The following is a 24,621-nucleotide window of genomic DNA, read 5'->3' as shown; positions in this document are numbered from 1 at the left end:
GTTCATTGTTACGCATCTGATGTCATGTGTTCATTGTTAGACATTTGTAATGTTATATGTTCATTGTTCCATATGTAATGTCATGTGTTCATTTTAAACATGTAATGTCATGTGTTCATTGTTAATATGTTAGGTATTACATGTTCATTGTTGTGCATTTAATGTCATGTGTACTCATTGTTAGACATTTGTAATGTCGTATGTTCATTGTTACATATGTAATGTCATGCATGTTCATTATTATATATTTGTAATGTCATTGTGTTCATTGTTACATATGTAATATCATGTGTCCATTGTTATACATTTGTCATGTTCATTGTTACATATGTAATATCATGTGTTCATTGTTATACATTTGTCATGTTCATTGTTATATATGTAATGTTATATGTTCATTGTTACATATGTAATGTCGTATGTGTTCATTGTTACATATGTAATATGTGTTCATTGTTATACATTTGTCATGTTCATTGTTACATATGTAATGTCATATGTTCATTGTTACATATGTAATGTCATATGTTCATTGTTACATATGTAATGTCGTATGTGTTCATTGTTACATATGTAATGTCATGTGTTCATTGTTATACATTTGTCATGTTCATTGTTACATATGTAATGTCATATGTTCATTGTTACACATGTAATGTCATGTTCATTGTTACACATGTAATGTCATATGTTCATTGTTGCACATGTAATATATTCATTGTTACACATGTAATGTCATATGTTCATTGTTACACATGTAATATGTGTTCATTGTTACATATGTAATATCATGTGTTCATTGTTATACACTTGTCATGTTCATTGTTACATATGTAATGTCATGTTCATTGTTACATATGTAATGTCATGTGTTCATTGTTACATATGTAATGTCATATGTTCATTGTTACACATGTAATGTCATGTTCATTGTTACACATGTAATGTCATATGTTCATTGTTACACATGTAATGTCATATGTTCATTGTTACACATGTAATGTCATGTGTTCATTGTTACACATGTAATGTCATGTTCATTGTTACATATGTAAAGTCATATGTTCATTGTTACATATGTAATGTCGTATGTGTTCATTGTTACATACGTAATGTCATATGTTCATTGTTACATATGTAATGTCATGTGTTCATTGTTACATATGTAATGTCATATGTTCATTGTTACACATGTAATGTCATGTTCATTGTTACACATGTAATGTCTTATGTTCATTGTTACACATGTAATGTCATGTTCATTGTTACACATGTAATGTCATGTTCATTGTTACACATGTAATATGTTCATTGTTACACATGTAATGTCATGTGTTCATTGTTGCATATGTAATATCATGTGTTTATTGTTATACATTTGTCATGTTCATTGTTACATATGTAATGTCATGTTCATTGTTACATATGTAATATCATGTGTTCATTGTTACTTATGTAATGTCATATGTTCATTGTTACACGTGTAATGTCATGTGTTCATTGTTACACATGTAATGTCATGTGTTCATTGTTACATATGTAATGTCATGTTCATTGTTACACATGTAATGTCATGTGTTCATTGTTACATATGTAATGTTATGTTCATTGTTACATATGTGATGTCATGTGTTCATTGTTATACATTTGTCATGTTCACTGTTACACATGTAATGTCATGTGTTCATTGTTACATATGTAATGTCATGTGTTCATTGTTAGACATGTAATTCATGTGTTCATTGTTACATATGTAATGTCATGTGTTCATTGTTACATATGTAATGTCATGTGTTCATTGTTACACATGTAGTGTCATATGTTCATTGTTACACGTGTAATGTCATATGTTCATTGTTACATATGTAATGTCATGTGTTCATTGTTACATATGTAATATCATGTGTTCATTGTTATACATTTGTCATGTTCATTGTTACATATGTAATGTCGTATGTGGACATTATCATTATTACCGCCTTGGTGGCTTTGTGGTTAGAGCATCCGCCTTAAAAGCGGCAGGTCATGGATTCAGTCCCTAGCAAATTCATACCAAAGTCTTACAGAAATGGTACTAACTGCTTGGCAGGTCATGGGTTCGATCCCTGGCTGAGTCATACCAAAGTCTTAGAAAAAATGGTACTAACTGCTTCCTCACTAGGTGCACATCATTAAGAGGTTAGTTTTAAGACTGGATGGCCTGGTGTCAGGATAATGTGACTGGGTGGGAACATCATGTTACATGTCTGGCATGATGCACCAGTGCTAGACATCACTATAAACTGCCACACTGCAGACATCGTAGCAATATGACTGAAAAATTGTTAAAGCTACGTAAAAATCCTAATCGCACACACAATCACAAAATAAGAAAACTGCCACATTAGAATACGTTTGTCCATCATAGACCTACCTGTACTTATTTTCTACTTATTGCAGATGTACATGACACAGGTCCAAGAAAACAGACAGGGTTTCTTCTATTTAAATTTGTTTGTCATAAATTCAGTATAATAATGAGGAAAATTTAGCAGACCAATGTATAGTTTACAAAAAAATGACGCCAAATTTGAAGTGGATTGGCTCCACAATAACTGTGAAGCAGCATAGCATTACCTGTGTCCTTTCATTCCTTTATGTCCACCATGACAGATTTGTTTCTGTTCAATAACATTTGAAGTTGATAGAATAAAATAAAAAATTTGTATGATGTTTTGCATAAAGAAAATTTAGGATCAATTAAATTATAAAATTTGTAGAAGCTCGGCCATGGTTGTCCTTCAGTTTTGTTTCTGTTCTTGTGGTCATGGAAAAACCAGGAACAGTCATTAAAACATGATAGAAAATGTCCAAAGTCTTTTGCTTGACCACATGGAGTGTTAAAATAGGTGGGTCAGACAGCTGTTGGGAGAGGAGGAAACCATATTGACAAAAAAGCTGATTATTTATTTATCTTTCTTTTCATGTTGATAATATTTGTTTTCCTTGTGTACAGAACCACTTTTCCAATCTTTTTCATCATTAGCTTTAAAGAATCCAATCATTGCAAATGAGAAGTTTATGGGCGGAGAAAAAAAAATTGTGCAGGAGCTTGGAGTGAAACTTTTGAAGAATTTCATGGATTGAAATCAAATTGGGTTTACATTAAGAAGATCTACGTAAACTTTGTATTTTATTGTTTTGTCTTCAAATTTTGGACAGTTATGGCATTGGTTTAATTTGTGACTTCGTCCATTACATGGGTTATAATGGTTGGGGCATCTGTGTCATATTTGAACATTTGTTTTTTAAGATGCAAATCGATTGTGCTTAACTCTTTGAAAAATGAGCAAGTCTGATGGCATTTTTATGAGTCCAGGACCTCTGATTTTGTGTTCCCTCTTTCCTTATTATTTTTCTCTGACGTGAAGAACCAGTTACTTTAACTAGATTTTTCTCCAGATTTCCTTTTTATCAGCTGGCCACAAGGATCGGCTTCTTCAATTTTTTGGCAACCTAACCAGAACATAGCAGCAGTGGGCAGGCATTAATTTTAAAATCTGCTTAGACTTGAAGCATTTTCATCTTCTGGCAGTAATATGCTGATTTACTGCAGGTTTCAGGCCTTTACATGACAGGAGTTGAGAGTTCTCTTTCATTGTTTTTTTTTTTTTGTTTGGTTTTCTTTGTTTCTTTTCAGTAACTTGCTCATTTATTATGCCAATGGTGGTAGTTAAATTTGTGTTTGGAACTGACAGATCAAATTTTTTGTGTCGCAAGAGGAGCTCCTTGTTGAGCATTAAATCGTAATCCAATAGTTGATGCTTCTGTACCCGCCTGTCTTAGCTGCTGTGGTGGATACTGCTAGGTGTCCCATTTTTTCCGTATTTGTGCCGTATTTTGGACCTGAATGTGGGTGTACATACTTTTGATGCAAAAAATCCTTTTTTTAATTTAAAAAAATTTCCTTGCAATTTTCAGTTTAGAACAGACACTAGGTTCCATTCTGATAGAAATATATCACATGTATATAGGAACACAGAAATACAATATGATTGGTCTATTCGAAACCGAGGCTACCATGCCTGTCTTTGTCTGCCATATTGGATTTTGCAAACAGTTATCGCTGTCACTGTATCTCATTTTCGTAATATTCATCTTCTAATCATGTTGAATAGGAAAACAGATTATTCAGAATTTTCTCCAGAAAAGACAAGAAAACAGAACTGGAAGGACGATTGTGCCGTCTTGTTTAGATTTGTGAAACCATCATGTGATCTCGCTTTTGGGCATGGAGGCACCCATGAAATACAAGATAATGATAAAGCTAATAAACAGTCATCTTGCTGCTTCATCATACACAACTCAGCCTGAAAGTAAGACGTATATAAATACCAAAGTGAATCCTGATGTAATTCGGACAAATTTCGGTTTATTAAATTTCTTTTAGAAATGAACCTTCCTCTTTCATTTAGTTATGTTGCTGGCAATTTTTTTCGCACATGTTTTCCACATGGTAAAATCGCAAAGGATTGCTTGTTTGCTGGAATGAAAACAGTTCAGTAAGAAGAAAATCGCATAGAATTGAGATCATCAGTGAAAGTTTGTACATTGGAATCAGTAATGATTGGGGAAAAAAAACAAGTGTGGAAAAGGCTCCTATAAACAGCCTGTGTATGAGCATCACTCTTGCACCTTCTGAATGGGCACCCAAAATGGAACATGGTGCCCATCTGGAAGGTGCATTAAATAATTATGTAAAGTACTGTCCTACTTTACTGATGGTTGGGAATACTTAGATATGCATTATAATTTTAAAAATCAGTATTCCTGAAACTCAGTATTTTTGTCACAGGCAATCGGTATTTTTGTACTTGGGGTTTGACAGCTATGCATGGCGGGTCCTTCGGAAAGGCATCTAGCTCCCATTTTTCTGCATGGTACATTTAAAAACATTGCATGCATTGCTTTAAAATCTAACCAACAAACTGGGCGTTGGAGCATGAGATTTGGGATAGAAAGGAACTTGTTTTAAGAAGTTTTCTCTTTTTGAAATAAACTTGCTCCCTTTTAAAATAAACCTTGTGTTGCATTTAATGCACATCAGTCATCTCTCACAGGATGATAAAATAATAGCTACATCTTTTTCTTCTTTTAGATATGTGCTGAATACAGCTCCAAGGGCAGTTGCTACAACAGGAAGAGGGTCTTCAGGTGTCGGTCTAACAGCTGCCATTACCACAGATCAAGAGACAGGTGGGTTCCAGGGAGGGTTATTCATCATGTCATATCGAGTTTGACACTTTATGACTGAGTGAAAAAAATCTGAGTTGTTAAGCCAAATTTATGATTATGATTCTAACGATAAGGCTAACTAAAAAGTCTTAAATTGGGGGCTATCGAAAAAATGGAAAAGTATGAGAAAAAGATCGTTGTAAAATATGGTTATTGACCTGCGTGATTTTGTCAGGAAACCAGTAAAACTTTACATTAAATATGCTGGAAACGGCTCTAACTGAAAAATATCCACTACCTTACTGAGGTCATTTTGAGAGGATTTTAATAGGTATGTTTTTAATGTTGAAACGAGGGGTGACTGTAGAACTTGAGAACAATGCAACAGACTGGTACAAAGATTATAGCTACATAACAGACCGGTACAAAGATTATAGGTACTTAACAGACTGGTACATAGATTATAGTTACATAACAGGCTGGTACAAATATTACAGCTACATAACAAACTGGTACAGAGATTATAGCTACATAACAGACTGGTACAAAGATTAGTTACATAACAGAGTGGTACATAGATTATAGTTACATAACAGGCTGGTACAAATCAAAAGTTTTCACATTCTTTAAACAGAATGTACTAAACTAGGACCCAGATGATAACTCTTTCAATAGGTAAAAAATGGTAACATTAATGAGAGGACAGAAAGAAACAATTTGTGATGAAAAATATTATTTATAGTAGTTACATTGCACAGTAATGTTGGAATTTCATGGTTAAGGAATTGTAAAAATGGCTCCACCATTGATTTCATTGGACTCGGTGTCCAGGTATGTGAAGGCTTATCAGAGCATGCCATGTAAATTAAAATTAAAATTGTCATATGAATACATAGAGGATGCCATAAAAATTAACTTGTCATATGATTACATAGAGGATGCCATATAAATTAATATGTCATGATTACACAGAGGATGCCATAAAAATTAAATCGTCATATGATTACATAGAGGATGCCATGTAAATTAAGATGCCATATGAATACATAGAGGATGCCATATAAATTAATTTGTCATGATTACATAGAGGATGCCATAAAAATTAAATCGTCACATGATTACATAGAGGATGCCATATAAATTAATTTGTCATGAATACATAGAGGATGCCATAAAAATTAAATCGTCACATGATTACATAGAGGATGCCATATAAATAAATTTGTCATGATTACATAGAGGATGCCATGTAAATTAAGATGCCGTGTGAATACATAGAGGATGCCATATAAATTAAATTGTCATATGATTACATAGAGGATGCCATATAAATTAATTTGTCATATGATTACATCGAGGATGCCATATAAATTAATTTGTCATATGATTACATAGAGGATGCCGTGTAAATTAAGATGCCATATGAATACATAGAGGATGCCATTTAAATGAAATTGTCATGATTACATAGAAGATGCCATATAAATTCACAGAATCATACGAGACGAATGAACAGACACAAGTATGATTCACAGAATCATGTGATGCAAAATAAAATAAGTATGGTTCACACAACCATATGATAACAATGAAAAATAGGTGGTTCACACAACCATATAACAATGGAAAATAAATAGTTCACACATTCATATGATAACATTTATAGCGTGTCCCTAAACAGGTCACTTAACGACAAATAATAATTGATCTGCAGTAGACCAACCAACACAACCCAACCCAACCCAGTTCACATCAGATTGGCTGAGCTTGTTACATGGTTCCTGCACCCTCCTAACTTGTATGGAGTCCCTGGAATCCAGCTGGAATTTGAATTCAATATAAATAATCCAGAAACCTACTTGAAATGACTTTTTTGGCCAGAAAAAGAACTGGAATTTGATATAAGCCTAAACTATTTTTTTTTGTTAAATACTTAATTTTTCAACAGTAACTTTGCAATGAGCGATTTTACAATGATCGCCATATTACATTGGTTGTCATGGTTTGAGTCTTATAACAGAAATTTTTCCACACATACCTTTAACTGTAGTATTGCCTATTTAATCAAAGTATCAGACTTTTTTTAAAAAAATGACTCCTGAAATGTTTCATTTCCCCTGTAAAATCTGATGAAAAACTCTCGGAAAATAATTAATTTGGTGATGGAACTCTGTTGTTCCTTCTCAAGATGTATAGTTCTTTTTAAGCTTCAATAAGACGTGGTTAATAGATTTGTTTCATCAGGGTCTTGGACAAGTTCTATTCTGAGCAAGAGAGTGTGTTTATACAATGTTGCATAAGCTTCCTTTATGAAATGGTCAGCTGTCCAGTTCTTTAAGGCAGATAAAATGGTCAGCTGTCAAGTTCTTTAAGGCAGATGTGCAGTGTTAGGCATCTTGTTTAGAATTCTTTGATGGTGAAAATTTGAATGATTTGTTGTCAATTTATCTTCAGGCGAGAGAAGACTTGAGGCTGGTGCTATGGTGTTGGCAGACAGAGGTGTTGTTTGCATCGACGAGTTCGACAAAATGTCTGACATCGACAGAACAGCAATTCACGAAGTTATGGAACAGGGTCGTGTGACAATTGCCAAGGCAGGAATACATGCAAAACTGAATGCAAGGTGTAGTGTTCTGGCTGCTGCTAACCCAGTGTATGGCCGAGTAAGTGAATTATAGTATAACTTCTTGTACTCGTTTGAATTTAAGGATTTCATGCATGTATGTTTTTCATCAAGAACTGTTAAATCCGTTAACTCTGATTCAGGTGATTGTTCCATTTCTTTCAATCTACTGAATTTTGAATTCTCATTGTGTCAGATCCTCTTTAACCTGATACCATGGAAAATATATACAGCCATGGGGAAAAGTTGTGTATTGTATTTGCAGGACTATAAGTCAGTGATGAGTACAAGTTGAGTTTGCTGATTGTGCAAATTTTTCATCCTTCATCCATATACAGTCGATAATGAACAGATGAAGCCAGATCAATACTTTGGCTTCTTTGTTTTCAACAGTAACTTCTGGTTTCATGAATATTAATGGTATCTTTGTATAAAAATCCAGATTACTGGCAATTGTGAAATGGCATCAACAATGCTAACATGCTTTTTCCACAGTTTTCTTTTGACGAGGATATTTCAGCCCTTCTTCACGGCCAGTTTAGGTAAAGCTTTTGTCTAAAAGAGAAAACTAATAAAATGCTAAATGTTTACTCTAAAAATACATCCATACTCCTTCCGTTTCAAATGTATATTAATTATATTTAAATATTCACAATATTTATATCCATAGAGATTTCATTTTTGGATCATGTGCTACAAAACTGTATAACCCTAATATAGAGCAGACTTGCCAACCCTACAGAAAAAATTGGGAAAATCCCAATTTATAGACCTTTATCCAGATTCCCTGATTTTTAAGAAAAAATCCAGATTTGTCAACTCCCAGAACAAAACAAAACAGTATATTTTTTTTTTTACAAAAAATCATTTTCCGTTTCCCCGTTTCTGCATCTCTTGTATTTTTTTATTTTTTTAAAATTTTTTATATATATTTTTGTCTGATGTGTTTCTTAACATACCCGGCTTGATTTCCGGTTTTCATCCGCCAATACAAAGAGATTGTCTGATAATATAGTTCTCTTTATCCGACCCCATCAGCAGATTTCAGCATCATCTTGAACAAGTTTCTCGGCAAGAAGCGGGGGGAAAAAAAAAGGAAGTAACTGGCCATATGTTGTTTCCATTCCTTGGGAGAATAATGCTATCAATATCGCACAGCAACAACAATGCTGAAAGAACGTTCTCAGTGGTCAGAAGAAGAAAAACAACTAGCCAAAGAGCTGTCAGCATCAACAGTGGAAGCTATTCTTGTGTGCAAATTCGCACCCAAGGACAAATAAACCTGTCAGCTTCTACCCTGGAAGCTATTGTTGTTTGTAAATTCTGCACCCAAGGACAAATAAATGAACTTCTGCAGAAATGCAAATCTGCAACATACAGTGGACTGAAATAACAAAAGTAAACATCTTTATCATGATATATACAACGTACTCTTGTACCCCCTGATTTTTTACCCTGCCTCCTGATTTTTAATGGTGATTTGGGGGCAAATTCCTGATTTTGATTTTTTTAATGTTGGCAGTTCTGTATTTATTTTATTAGAATACCTCTGTTTGAACAAGTAGACTATGGCATTTATGGACAGGTGGGTTAGCCACCACATTTTTTCTTATCCTACTTCTTATTTGTCTTAGCTGTGGCCTGTGTTTGTCATCCTTGCATTTGTCAACATTAGCTTGTTAATACTCTGGTGGTCATGGGTATTTATGAGGTGATCGATATTTCTGATAGATTTTGATTAAATTTTGGAAAATAAGATCATGGGTAAGTTCCGTAATGAGGCATGTTTTTTTTTACAAGGGACATTCTATTTACTCGAGTACTTGTTGTGCACACATGCAGAAGTATGAGCATATGGTTCATATATTAAATTACCTTACACATCCATGTCATATATCATGTATTTATTTTCAGTATGACCAGTACAAAAATCCCATGGAAAATATTGGACTTCAGGATTCTTTGCTGTCTCGTTTTGACCTCCTGTTCATTGTTCTGGATAAGGTTAGTGCATTGTGTATTTGCCAATTAATAGCTAACCTTGCTTTATGACTGGGATGCTAACATGACATGAAAATAAGAGAAAGAAACTCGGAGGAAACTTCCAAATTTAATGACCGCATATACGCGCATCCAAATAACATACCTCGATATGCTGTCGCATAATGCACTTGCGGATCAGGATCTACGTTGTTTGTAATGCTGATAACTTTAGCAAACTGCATAGATGCAGGTAGTTTGCAGTTGGACTGAACTTTGAAGCAGATATGTAATTAAATATTTGGATTTGCAGAGAGTTGCAAATGGTGAGCATACTTTTGATAACATCTACACAGGCCTTTCATATAATCAGGAATTTGGATATTTTAGGTAAATAATTAATAATAATGAGCTGTACGAATCATTTAGCTTTGTCATGGAAGAATATCAAATAAAGTTCATACATGTCACAAAACAATCCATTTCAATCGGCGTAGACACAACCCCTTATGTCATTGTATGCAATCTATGGTCCGAACAGTCTTGTAATTCAAGAGGAATTATTTAACATGAGACAGTGCACTTGAATTTACCAGTAGCTTTCTTGAGATGATCAAAATAGCAAGATCACTGGGATTGATTTGTCCTGAATGCGCAGATAATTTATGGCATCATCTGGTAGACATTGTCATTTGTACATTAAAATGAACTTCATTCCACTGATTCTTGAAAACTGCTTAGCCAATGTTGGCCAAACTTGGTGGAGAATATCTTCACACAAATGATAACCAATCTGCTATTAAGTTTCACTGCCATTGCCAAGAATAGAAAATGTTTTAAACTATTTTTCAAAACTTGCTGAGCACAAATTGATTTGAGATAACATTAGCATGAAAATCATGAGATTTTACATGGTTTATGCTAATCTGCCATCCAGTGGAGCTACGATTCAAAAAAAAAGAGAAAAACATTTAATGACCGCATCTTGTTAAGTATGTTAATCTTGTATGTGATGATGATCTGGCTGCATCAATCAATCAATCAATATATATAAATTAAAACATTGGTGGAGAATATAAACAAATGTATAGAGCTTTGCGCAATCAATTTGACATGGCATTTGTAAACAATTATGCCCATCCTTCATCCAATATTGTTGGCCATTGCTGCAAATAGAATGGCCCTCTGAAAGACTGTTAAACAGATTACAACAAAAGTTAATTGGACAGGTCCTGTCATGATAGCTTTTTGGGCTTGTACAAATGATGCTGATTCAGTCCATTGTGGCTGCCATTGCAGAATAAAAACAAAACTGTTAAATGAGTTCTTTTCTGTGATTCCTGAACAGAATTTGACATATCATACATAGACACTGTTGTTTGTGAGCAATACTTAGGCAGTTGTGGGCCTTTTTCCTTTCGTAAAAGTATATTTTACAAATATGACAGTTAAGTTGTAAGATATTTCCCTTGCAACAGATTCACAGCTTGAATGTTTTAGTTACATTCCTTGTGATATGATTATCTATAGACAGGTATCATCAACTATTTGATGACATGTAGGATTTTGTTTCAGATGGATCCAGAATCAGACCGACGTATATCAGACCATGTGTTGAGGATACACCAGTTCAGAGCTCCCGGGGAACGGGATGGTGATGGTAATACTTCCTGTAAAAGTATTATATTTAGCTTGCCTGACCAAAACGCCAATTGTGCTTAATGGTACAGCCTTGTGTTTGTCAGCCACTGTCTGAAATCTGTCCATCTGTCGACATCCGTCAGCCACTATCTACAATCTGTCCATCTGTCGACATCCATCAGCCACTATCTGCAATCTGTCCATCTGTCGATACTTGTGAAGACTTTCGAGCATTGGTTTTCAGACGGGGTAATGAGAAAAAAGGAGACATTTATGAAATATATCTTCAGTGGTAGGCTGCAACATATACCTTAAAGGTGGGGCTATGAATCAGGTCCTGGTATCCAGAAACAAGAGATCCACAGAGTAGTGCTGCTTGTAAAATGGCTTGTCCATTTTTACATCATGAATGTGATCTTGTATGCAAAAATAGCAAAGAACATGAACGACACCAACATGAATAACATTAGCTCTAATTATTGGGCACAGTCCAGAAGAACTATGTCCATTTTCTATTAGGACAAGTTTTTTTTTTTTATTGCTGCTTTTCTCGGACCGCCCCAGGTGGTCTAGTGGTTAGAGTGTCCACCTCAGATGCAGGAGGTAATGGGATTGAACCCAGCCGAGTCATACCAAAAACTTATAAAAATGGTACTAATAGCTGCCTCGCTAGGCATTCAGCATTAAGAGCAACCCTCTTTGCAATTCATTATGGAATTTTCTGCATACTTGTGAGGTTGGAATCAAATGAATATTCTGTTGAACTGAGATAAGATCTTGCAGCCATCTAGAGTCGTCTTATCATTACTTATCCAAAAGGAATTCACGTTGTCATAGTGTTTTTGCTTGAAAATTTAATAAATCTACTTCACCTCTAATATTGCCACCATATTGTCAATCGTTACAGTCTTATTGCCACATAATGGGTAGTCGTATCCAGGGGTGCAAATATCCATTGTCTGTATTGTCAGAGTTGGAAATCTTATTCATTTTCTGTATTGTCAGAAGTGGAAATCTTATTCATTGTCTGTATTGTCAGAAGTGGAAATCTTATTCATTGTCTGTATTGTCAAAGGTGGAAATCTTATTGCCACATAATGGGTAGTCGTATCCAGGGGTGCAAATATCCATTGTCTGTATTGTCACAGTTGGAAATCTTATTCATTGTCTGTATTGTCAAAGGTGGAAATCTTATTGCCACTTAATGGGTAGTCATATCCAGGGTGCAAATATCTATTGTCTGTATTGTCACAGTTGGAAATCTTGTCCATTGTCTGTATTGTCAGAGGTGGAAATCTTATTCATTGTCTGTATTGTCAGTGGTGGAAATCTTATTGCCACTTAATGGGTAGTCGTATCCAGGGGTGCAGAAATCCATTGTATTGTTGGAAATCTGTTTTTATAGATGAGCATTTTCTGTAATTTTACTTGTCCATTTACAAGTGAAATGTGGCTGTAACATGAAATGGCAGCAGTTCCCGTTTTTGCTTGAGTGATGTTTACACAAGTGCTACTCATACAAGTGGTTTATTTGTAGGACAGTTTGTCTCAAGGAAAGACGTTAACACACCAAAAAGCATGGTACAGTTTATTTGTAGGACAATTTGTCTCAAGGAAAGACATTGTTAACACACCAAAAAGCATGATACATTTCAATTAAACTGTCCTATCTGAGAAAGAAGTTCTGTGATTTAAACAAAGGGATCAATAAATTCAGTGTGAGGCAAACTTACAAGAAGATGCTAAACACAGCATATGTCACATCAGAGAAAATCTTTTGCAGACTGAATCACTTTGTGAGGTTCAAATAAAAAATGGAGTTGAACTTGGATCAGATCAGCAGAACATAGCATCAACATTATATCTAACATCCTAATGAAAAATGTAAAGGATAAAATATATAGTGCCAAATTCATGTCCATTCTTTCAGATGCTAGTATTGATGGTGCGGTTATAGACCAGAAATGCATCATTAGATTTGTATACCGTGGCAATGAAAGTTCAGTTCCAGTGCTTGATAGTTGAACGCTTGGATTCTGGTGGGTTTTTACTGCAGTTATGAGGGGACTTTGTAACCTCAACATACATTTTAAGGTTTCTGATAACACACAAGATAATAGCCCTCACCTTGTGTCAACATGGATAGCGCAAGGTTAAGCATGGGAGCCAGGAATGGTGTTGCTAAATGGCTTCATGACAGTGTTCACAGATCCATACTGTATGCATTTAAATGGTGCAGCCTAGTAAAAGTAAACATGTTAACAGTCCTGTCATCCACTATTCCTTTTGGACAAGTGGGTCTTTTATACAGACAAGTAAACTTTTGAATTGTCCGTGGACAATTTGATTTTGACAATTTGATATTTTTTACATGGGACTTGTTAGTAATGTTGAGTTGGTCCCAAGTGAAAATGGCACCTATCTGACATGAAATATGGCCACTTGGAAAATGGCACCTATCTGACATGAAATACGGCCAATTGCAAAATGGCACCTATCTGACATGAAATATGGCCACTTTAAAAATGACACCTATCTGACATGAAATATGGCCACTTGCAAAATGGCACCTATCTGACATGAAATATGGCAACTTGGAAATCTGGATAATGCTGCTAATGAATAGAAAGTAATATTAACATGATTTTCACAAGAATTCATGTGTCTACTGGGTCATAAATGAAATTGCTGCTAATCTAACATCCAATATCAATACCATGGCAGACATCTTGAAAACCATATTTCCATTATCCTGACTTGAAGGTCATACTTACATGGTGATTTCAACTTCGTCCTCAATATATACAAAAAAATATGTCAGTCTTATATCCAATATGGCTAGTGCAATGTTCTTGAAAATCTTGGCAATACTAGAATACTTAGACTTGAATTAAAAGGCATGTGTCGAGTTGTTCCTTAAAGAAAATGGTGCCAATCTGACGTACAGTGTGGCCACCACAGCAACCATCTTGAAAATCTTGTCATTATGACTCTATGGTCTTAAAATGACAATAGAAAAGAGGAAACATGTTTGTTTTTTAAAATTTGAACAAAATTTTTTTTCTTCCCTAGAGTACAAAATTAAAATATAAAAAGAACTTAAACGTATTGCAAATTAAATCCCACATAATCCTAGAATTACTAACACAAGTCCTAATGAATAAAGTTCTAAATAAATATAGTGGTATTCCAAATATTTTTCAACATTGAAGGTATTGATGTTCCTGTAGTGGCCAGTAGACTGTAATGTACTAATGAACCAGTAACCTGAATTGTAATGATGTGTCTTTTGTTGAATCACAGTAATATAATCCAAGGTTTCCTACTTTGAATTCACTGTAAATCCCAGCTAATGTCTTTTTCCAAAAATATTATTAAGCTCTTTCCAAAGAAGAATAATTTGAACTAAATTATTTCAGCCCAAGTCAAACACTGATCACAAAAATGATTCAGCTTCAAGATCTTGTAGCACAAATGAATAACTTAAAGAAACACAAGATTATATATTAAAAAAACTAAGACCCATGTAGGACAAAAGTTAATTTCCAGAACAATCCAAGCTTAAATTAGACAAAGTCTGTTACTATAATTGTAATAAAGAACATGGTAAACACAATGACCTTGACTCAGACCAAGATAAATATGCTTACTTCTTTTAATAATGATCCTAATAATAAACCCACACTCTGAGAAATTATTAGCCATGTATTGTTTACAGAATAAAAAAGATTATTTTGGTCAGGTTGACAGTGTACTGATTTGGGACGAAGTCAGATACAACGTACAATTTTACATAACCCGTAGCATATAAAAATAATATATAACTAACAACCAATGCAGATTAAATATGCACAACAAAATCGTCCTAACAAGAAAGTTGAATGTGACGTGTGCATTTCACCAGAAGGCTTAGCATGATATCTATTTGGTCATTACTGCTCCGTGTCAGTGGACCACTCCGGTGGGCTAGCGGTTAGACATCTGCCTCAAATATAGGATGTCATGGGTTTGAGCCCCAGCCGAGACATGCCAAAGACTTATAAAAATGGTACTAACAGATGCCCCGCTTGGCACTCAGCATTAAGAGGTTAATGTTAGGACTGGTCGGCCTGGTGTCAGGATAATGTGACTGGGTGGGACAAGTCTGCAGCATGATGTCCCTGTGCAAGATATCACTAAAACCTGCCACACTGCAGATATCTTAGCAATATGACTGAAAAATTGTTAAAACTACATTTTTTTTATATAAAAAAATCCAGATCCCTGTCAGTGGATGGTTCTGTCATTTTGGGATTTATAGTGAACAACTTTTGATGTTGTCCAGTTGGTCCTAAATTAAATTTTGGACTCCAGACATCCAATACAATGGCACTCTTAAAAAATTTGTTGTAACTTCTGAATTAATGATTATATCAGCAAAAGGGTTTTCAGTAAAGGTCGTCTTGTGATGTTCATAAATGAAAATTATGCCTATATGACTTCTAATAATCTTGTTATAGCTGCTGCTTCTAGACTGAGACAAATATCCCAGATGGTTTTAGCAGTCAGAGGAAGAAAAAAAAAGTCATATTTAAACCCTGGAAATTATTTGCTGCCAGTAGAGTGCCAGTCCTTTTGAGTACCATTTTTTTGTTGTTGTTGTTTATTTGCTTAAATTTTGAGATAAATGAAGATGAGAATATAGCCTGGTTGTGTGAATTATTTTTGTTTAAGATGATTGTTACCATTAGTATTGCCACTGACAGCCGCCATTCTAGTTAATGAATTAGGAAAGCATTATAGTAAGGGATTGCTATAGTATTGAGTTGTAACATTTGGTATTGATAAATGATATTCACAAGATGATGTTAATAAAGGGCCAGACAATTGTTATTAATAGTGAATTGTGATAAAATATTTCAATATCTATACAAATATATACATGTTTATTAGTGTTACCACTGGGAAGTCGAACTAACATGCTGGCCACAACTGATCCTGATGTGGAGCAAGAGGAAGCTGGAGAAACTCAAATTTACGAGAAGCATGACAAACTTCTGCATGGACAAAGCAAGGGAAAAGAGTAAGGTTTAACTTTTGTCTACATTAAAATACAGAAGCATGTTACTGACACACACACACACACACACACACACACACACACACACACACACACACATATATATATATATATATATATATATATATATATATATATATAAAGTTGCCATTGTAATAAACACTTTTGAGTCTCTTACCCTTCTAGTCAGTTGCTTTAGTAAAACGATAAACGATGGAAAATGATGTTATATAGCGGTTTGAAATGCTATAAATTTGTTTAACTGTAATTTATTATATATTTTTAGTGGAAAGAAGCCATCATATACACGAGTACGTACAGCACAATTGAAAGGAGTTAATTCATAGTGAAATCGATCCCATGGTGGAAGACTTATCAGATTGTGAAGTAGCTTCACAGTAGAAAGAAGTTATGAGGTGTGCAGTAGCTAAATTAGATCGATATTTTAGTTGATCATAGTTCATAATTAAATAGGGTACTTTAGGGCAACAAACACAACTTAAATTCTCTAACAGATGCTGTCGTATAATTGTAGTGCCCGATGCATAAAATGTTATTTAATTTGCTGTTTTCAGTAGTAAAATTGTAACCATGGATTTTATGAGGAAATACATCCATGTTGCGAAGACCATGAAACCCACCCTAACACGGGAGGCAGCAGAATTTATTGCAGATGAATACGCTAAATTAAGGAACCAGGACATGTCACAACAGGACAATGTATCCAAGGTAAGCACATTTTTAAATATGCCATAATTTGCTGGAAAGCAATTTAAAATTGACAATCTTCAAGTTTGTGCATCCATCTGTCATCAAGAGCGAGGTTGGGACTTGCATTTTAATCATTTCCTTGGACATTTCTGTCATGTAAAAAAGAATGGTTTAAGAGGAGCATCTATTTCATTGGTGAAAAATGGGTCACTGTAATGTTTCGTGGTTTGCGCATCAAACATACCACCTTCACCAGTTTTCTTCTTGTGATATTTTTCATTGAGCTTATGGTATTGCCCATCTTGCACTGTGCATCCATCAGCAGTTGCCATTTTAAACTAATTAGACGAGTTTTGACCAAAATACCAAGCATCCTTATGTGAAGGTTTCTAAAAATTTATACAAGTGATGCCAAACTGCCATCAAATTTGGCAGCCATTGCTAAAGAATGGCTTCATATAAACTTGAACAGAATTGGACGGAAATCATCCCAACATGTAGACCATTCAGTTTTGTACATATGATGACAAAGTGACAGTTTATGTGGCTATGACTTGGATAGAAAAACTTTAATTTACTTTTTTCTCCAAACATATCGAACTTGACAAAAGTTGTCACTGTGACCTATATTTCACATTGTCCTGGTGTGAAAACCTTTGTTTTGTGTGAATTTTGCCTGTCTGCCATCAAATATGTCAGGAACATATTCTACATATGCTAATTATGATTTGACCTAAGTTGATGGAAAGTAGCATTTCATGAAAACCCGACTCCTTTGTGTTTTGATTCATTGCACAAGATGGCAGGCTTTGCACTTTTCTTACTGCTTTATATATTATTCAGAATTAATTTTTCTGTAATGAGCAGATGACAACTGGTATCTTCATTTTGTTTACAGACCCAGCCTGTAACAGCAAGAACTTTGGAGACGATGATTCGTCTGTCAACAGCACATGCCAAGGTGCGGCTGTCAAAAACGGTAGATTTACAAGATGCCCAGGCTACAATTGAGCTCATTCAGTATGCCTACTTTAAAAAGGTAAGACTTCATTTAATATCAGTAAGCATGTATTTATCTATTGTTGAAACATAAACAGAGCTTCTTTAGAATGATTCCACAGTTGCGGGAAAGGTCTTGTTTAAAAAAAAAAAGTATTAGTTAAGAAATAATTGAGGAAATGTGTCAAAATAGATAATGACAAGCAGACTCTGAACTTCTAAATAAAGACTGACAAATACGTTGCTAGGGTCTGGACCATCTATGTTGCTAGGGTTTGGACCACCTAGATTGGTCTCCACTGCAACAACCTCTCTTAATCTTGACATATGCTATATCATTGTATCATGCTGTTCAGGTAAGTAGACTTTGAAATCTCTGACCATCCATCTGTGGTTCCATCCATTCGGCTATTGCATGTATTAACATTCATACCTACTATCTGATTTGACCTGAATATGTGTTTCTTGACTATTTGGTTCTTTGACATTTTAGCATAGGCATTGCTAATGAACACTCTTTTGAAAACTTGAAACTTGTACCTTTTTAATTATATTCAACAAATTTCATCAAACATGACTGATGGCTGGTATGTACTGCACATATTAATTGCATGATTCTGACATTGGTATTGTGAATACACAACCTTTAATTTTAACCAAATTGTTTGTCTTGACAAAAGCATTTGAGTGTTGAGAACAAGCAGATTCATCTTGTAAGGGAGTTATCCCCCATGAGTAATTGGAAATAGGCATTCCAGGTACGTGTGGATACAATTGCATTTGCACATTTTGTGTGATTTCAATCAATTTCACATTGAAACAAGATGACAGACCTGACAACCCTTGTGATTTTGATTCAGGCAGCCATCTGATGTAAGGCGAAAGTAATCTTGTCTGATCAGTGATTGGTCTCTGAATCGGAACACTGCAAATGGGCATTACAACTTTTTGATGACACAACTATTTGTCAGCGAAAATTTGAACCATATGCTTTTTCAGTATGTATTAAAAATCTTTTTATTCAGGTTCTTCAGAAGCAGAGAAAACGTCGTCACAGTGAAGGGGATGAGACAGGTGAAAGCAGCCAGGATGAAGGAGATGATGATAACGATAATGACAAGGGAACTCCCAAGAATGCGTAAGTAAACTAATTACCAGGTCAAACTATGTGTAGTCACCAGAGCCCTGTAGTAATGATGTCCAACAAGGTTTAGTCTGCAGAGCCTTGTAGTAATGATGTCCAACTAGGTGTAGTCAGCAGAGCCTTGTAGTAATGATGTCCAACTAGGCATAGTCAGCCCTTTAGTAATGCTGTCCAACTAGGTGTAGTCAGCAGAGCCTTATAGTAATGATGTCCAACAAAGTGTAGTCAGCAGAGCCTTGTAGTAATGATGTCCAACAAGGTTTAGTCAGCAGAGCCTTGTAGTAATGATGTCCAACTAGGTGTAGTCAGCAGAGCCTTGTAGTAATGATGTCCAACAAAGTGTAGTCAGCAGAGCCTTGTAGTAATGATGTCCAACAAGGTTTAGTCAGCAGAGCCTTGTAGTAATGATGTCCAACTAGGTGTAGTCAGCAGAGCTTTGTAGTAATGATGTCCAACAAGGTGTAGTCAGCAGAGCCTTGTAGTAATGATGTCCAACTAGGTGTAGTCAGCAGAGCCCTGTATTAATGATGTCCAGCTAGATGTAGTCAGCCATGTATTAATGATGACCAAATAGGTGTAGTCAGCAGAGCCCTGTAGTAATGATGTCCAACTAGATGTAGTCAGCAGAGCCCTGTATTAATGATGTCCAACTAGGTGTAGTCAGCCATGTATTAATGATGACCAAATATGTGTAGTCAGCAGAGCCCTGTAGTAATGATGTCCAACTAGGTGTAGTCAGCAGAGCCCTGTAGTACTGTTGTCCAACTAGGTGTAGTCAGCCATGTGTTAATGCTGTCCAACTAGGTGTAGTCAGCAGAGCCCTGTAGTAATGCTGTCCAACTAGATGTAGTCAGCCATGTATTAATGATGTCCAACTAGGTGTAGTCAGCAGAGCCCTGTAGTAATGATGTCCAACTAGGTGTAGTCAGCAGAGCCATGTATTAATGATGTCCAGCTAGGTGTAGTCAGCAGAACCCTGTAGTAATTATGTCCAACTAGGTGTAGTCAGCAGAGCCCTGTAGTAATGCTGTCCAACTAGATGTAGTCAGCCATGTATTAATGATGTCCAACTAGGTGTAGTGAGCAAAGCCATGTATTAATGATGTCCAGCTAGGTGTAGTCAGCAGAACCCTGTAGTAATTATGTCCAACTAAGTGTAGTCAGCAAAGCCATGTATTAATGATGTCCAGCTAGGTGTAGTCAGCAGAACCCTGTAGTAATTATGTCCAACTAGGTGTAGTCAGCAGAGCCCTGTAGTAATGCTGTCCAACTAGGTGTAGTCAGCAGAGCCCTATAGTAATGCTGTACAACTTGATATAGTCAGCCGTGTATTAATGATGTCCAACTAGGTGTAGTCAGCAGAACCCTGTAGTAATGATGTCCAACTAGGTGTAGTCGGCAGAACCCTGTAGTAATGATGTCCAACTAGGTGTGGTCAGCAGAGCCCTGTAGTAATGATGTCCAAGTAGGTGTAGTCAGCCCTATAGTAATGATGTCCATCAAGGTGTAGTCAGCAGAGCCCTGTAGTAATATGGCCATCTGTCTGGCTAGCCATCAACAATTGTATTTTTCAAGACACATTACTGGGAACTGTTGGATTTGTACTAGGCATTTAAAGTGATGAAACCTTAAATGAGTAAAATTTCAGGCTTCATTTTCAGGAGTTGTGTTGATGTCCCTACCCCCACTGGTTTTTGACCAGTTTTGTCTGCATAGCTTGTTACGTGTGTTTGCTATTCGGCTTTATAATGCTGAGACCTTGAGTGAGTTTGATTTCTAATATTCCATAACATCAATTCTAGACATTTTGCCCATGATTTGTATGACATTGAAAACCCCTGAATCTTGAGGGAGGCCTTAAATTTGTTGGGAAAACTCCTAGCTGAAAGTTCCTTGAATTTAACAGAATAACAGCAAACTTGTTACATTTAGAATTTATTATTTACATATTATATAGTAACAGGGCTCGAGTTTAACACAAATTTCTTTGTAGCCAGAAGGACTACTATGCTGAGAACTTTACTAGTCCTGCCAGATCTTTACTAGTCCCATCCACAATGTCACACACTTGTATTGAGATCAACAACAATTTTAATTTATAAATAGCATTATCATATGAAATGCAGAAGTACAGAAGTATAAATCCCGCTTCAAGTCATCAATCAGTCAATTCACATTTCTTGTTTTTCAAGATAATCCGGATACAATTCAGGTGTCCTTTCTCATCCTCCACCTGCACTCTGGGTCCATATGGGGTTTGTTCTGGTCTCCTTACCCATCTCCCTGAAATATTCCACGAATGTATTGCCGGTGATGGATCATATGTTGGAATATCATTTGTATGGAACATTATGAAGTGTAGGTGGACAGAACCCAAGGTCGCAAACATGATCTCCAGTCACTCTTCACCATTTTCATCTCTGATAAACCCCTCTCCGCATTAGTAAAGTGGGCTGGTATTGTCATGATAACATACATGCCAACCATTACACTTTTGGCGTAATCATTACATCGTTTTACACTAAATTATGCCTTACACGTAAATGTGTTCGAATTATGCTTTTTCAGTATATCCCCCCCCCAAACAAAATTAATAATTTGTTTTCTCATTTTTATTAACATCCCATTAATCCCACAGACTGTATTCTAGAAAAGACTGCTTCTGTGTAACTACGACATAAGAGTATGCTTGTCTGTAGACTTGCATGCACTTTCCTAACAGTTGTGTTCTATTTATATCAGCTGCCCTATTTCAGATAAACATGCAGATAAACATGCTTGTTCTACTTTCAAACTTTTGACCTCAGTTTCATTTTATAGCAGCTGTATGGCTTAGTTAGGAGAAAACAGACTGGTTTTCTAACTTCTAATCTTTGTTTGCAGATTCTTTGTTCAAATTGACATCTGGTATAGAACCAGTCTATAGGATTTATTCTAGTCGATGCGTGTGTTAAAGCAAAAATGATTTTCAAATAATTTCACAGATGGATTAGAAAAGACAAAAAATCTATTCAGAGATGAATACATGAATTACATTATACAGCATTCCATTCTAGGGTAGCTTCAAGCCCCTTGCAAGCTGTCTGGAAAGGATTTTAATATTCTTCATGGTGGTAAAACAAAAGAAACCTTGAATTAGCTCATTTTACTAACTCCAATACTAAGGTAACTTCTTTTACAGCAGAACTAAATTGTGGACACGAATTTTATAAATGCAGAGGCATTAATGTATAGAGTTCTTAATAGAACATGGACTACCCCTAGCGGTAGAAGACTCCATTGGTCATTTGTTCAAATGGATATATCCTGATTCCAAAGTTGCAGAAAATATGCATGTGCAAGAACAAAATCATCTAATATTGTTAGGTGTTTAGCAGATGATACTTCACTTATAATTGCAGAAGCCATGAAAATTGGGCTGTTTATTATTGCAACAGACAGGAGGAGTGATTATGATGACAAAAGTTGTACCCAATATTTGTAAGACACTTTGACAATGAAAAGGGCAGAGTCAGAGTGCTTTTCTTTATTTATCAGAATTAACAGTAGATTCCACTGGAGAAAATGATTTTTTTATTTGCTTGATAATGCTTTGAATAAATATAAGTTGTTGGAACTGTATGGGGTTTTCAGCTGATGATGGGAATTCATAAAGGAGTTGCATTTTGTATTTTTAAAAATGTCCCCATCATTGTACATATCAGGTTGTCTCTGTCATATGATGCACAATGTTGCAGTGAAAGCTGCTGATAAATTAGAAGAACTCTTAGCATCAAGTTGGCATTCTACCTGACAATGTATTTCATGTGGACAGAGTTTGTTTGTTTTTTTTTTTCTTCATCTTATTTCCTAGCAAAAAGACCCAATAACTGTAAGATAAAAAGTTCCTCTTCTTTGTCAGGTTATGAAAGGAATATTGGTTCCTTAACCATTCTAATGTTGACTGAGAGAGATTATTCAGCATTGCTAACAAAATTAAAACTGAATTCAGTTCTAGGCTCTGTAACCCAACACTTAGTGCTCTGCTGGTGTGCAAAACGTTTATATTCTCAGCTGGTACAAAGTGTTTTGAAATGCAAAATAGGAGTCTTTTGCTTTTTAAAGCTCAAAGTGTTATATATGAAAACTTGAAGCAGTAATTAATGTTGAAAGTCCAGAGGGATAAATAAATCATTTTGTACATATGCTTTTTGAGGTTTTCTTATGTTATATGTGGATTACTCTTTTTCGGCTCAGATTACTCTTTTTTTTTTTTTTGTCCACTTGGATTACACTTTTTCCTCGCCAGGGGTTGGCATGTATGTGATAAGGTCACTCAATGCCAGAATATTCTTGCAGTCAGCAGAGTGGACTGGGATTGTCAGGATAAGGTCAATCAATGCCAGAATAGTCAGCAGCACATGATTTTACAACTGTGGGCCATGTCAAAGCATGAATGTCTTTGTAACTGCAAGATAACATTAAGAAAATATTAATCTGAATAAATTTACATAAAGAACAATGTAATATTGATAATTAAGTAATGTTTTATGTTGAATTGTTTTTAAAAGCTTTATTTCTTTAAATGGTTACCTTTTGTGATCAAGATACTATGCTAAATAAAGAATTTTTAATAAATCTGGCATCAGTGATGTTTCTTGTATTTATTTTTAAATATTTGAATATACACCTACTTTCTGTAGACTAAGCTCTTTTATATGTTCCATTTCAATTCCACTGCATCAGCATTCACACCTGCACTGACAAGCACTGGCCGGAAATGCTCCAACAAAATTGCCTTGCCATCATCACCAAAGTCTGTATTAAACCAAAAAGTTGCATTTTAAGAAAAATAATTTAGTGCTGAAGAAATACGATGGCTAACATTTGTACAACAGCTACACATTTTTGTTTTTTAACCCCAACTAAACAACTGCATAAATCAATATATAAAAATATGAAAATGGGCAAAATATCAACTGTCTGATGAAATCAGTACTTGGAGATTACCTGAACTGTCTAGTGAAGCTGGCCATATCTTGAAGTCTGTCTTACATACACCTATGACACCATCATAAGCATCTCTAAATCTGTTCTCAAGACATGAGATTAAGGATGTTGTCACTTCCTCTCTGGTCCTTTGGATCAAATCATCTTCCCCGAAGTCAACACTTGTTAGCATAGAAATACTGCCAAACTGTCCAAGTCGAGGGCCATCCCTGTAAAATATGCTGGGGTTAGAACAACGTATTTGACTGTTGTAATAAAAAT

The 24,621-nt window shown here is 35.3% G+C and overlaps 1 protein-coding gene across 1 annotated transcript in view; it reads left to right on the top strand.

The window, feature by feature from the left end:
• The window catches only part of LOC149783633 (zygotic DNA replication licensing factor mcm3-like), a 74,146-nt gene that overhangs the window by 32,708 nt on the left and 16,817 nt on the right, over positions 1-24,621 (top strand). The window contains exons 11-18 of the mRNA XM_089931880.1: positions 5,138-5,235; positions 7,669-7,877; positions 9,752-9,841; positions 11,393-11,477; positions 16,391-16,520; positions 17,093-17,246; positions 18,127-18,267; positions 19,253-19,365. Coding sequence (XP_089788006.1) covers positions 5,138-5,235; positions 7,669-7,877; positions 9,752-9,841; positions 11,393-11,477; positions 16,391-16,520; positions 17,093-17,246; positions 18,127-18,267; positions 19,253-19,365 — 1,020 coding nt within the window. The remainder of the gene's footprint in view (positions 1-5,137; positions 5,236-7,668; positions 7,878-9,751; positions 9,842-11,392; positions 11,478-16,390; positions 16,521-17,092; positions 17,247-18,126; positions 18,268-19,252; positions 19,366-24,621) is intronic.

This window comes from Sinohyriopsis cumingii, chromosome 14 (assembly GCF_028554795.1).
Source record: "Sinohyriopsis cumingii isolate HCF-2022 chromosome 14, ASM2855479v2, whole genome shotgun sequence".
Lineage (NCBI taxonomy): Eukaryota > Metazoa > Mollusca > Bivalvia > Unionida > Unionidae > Sinohyriopsis > Sinohyriopsis cumingii.
Note: the sequence above shows the minus strand (reverse complement) of the source record. Positions and strands in the feature narration are given on the sequence as shown.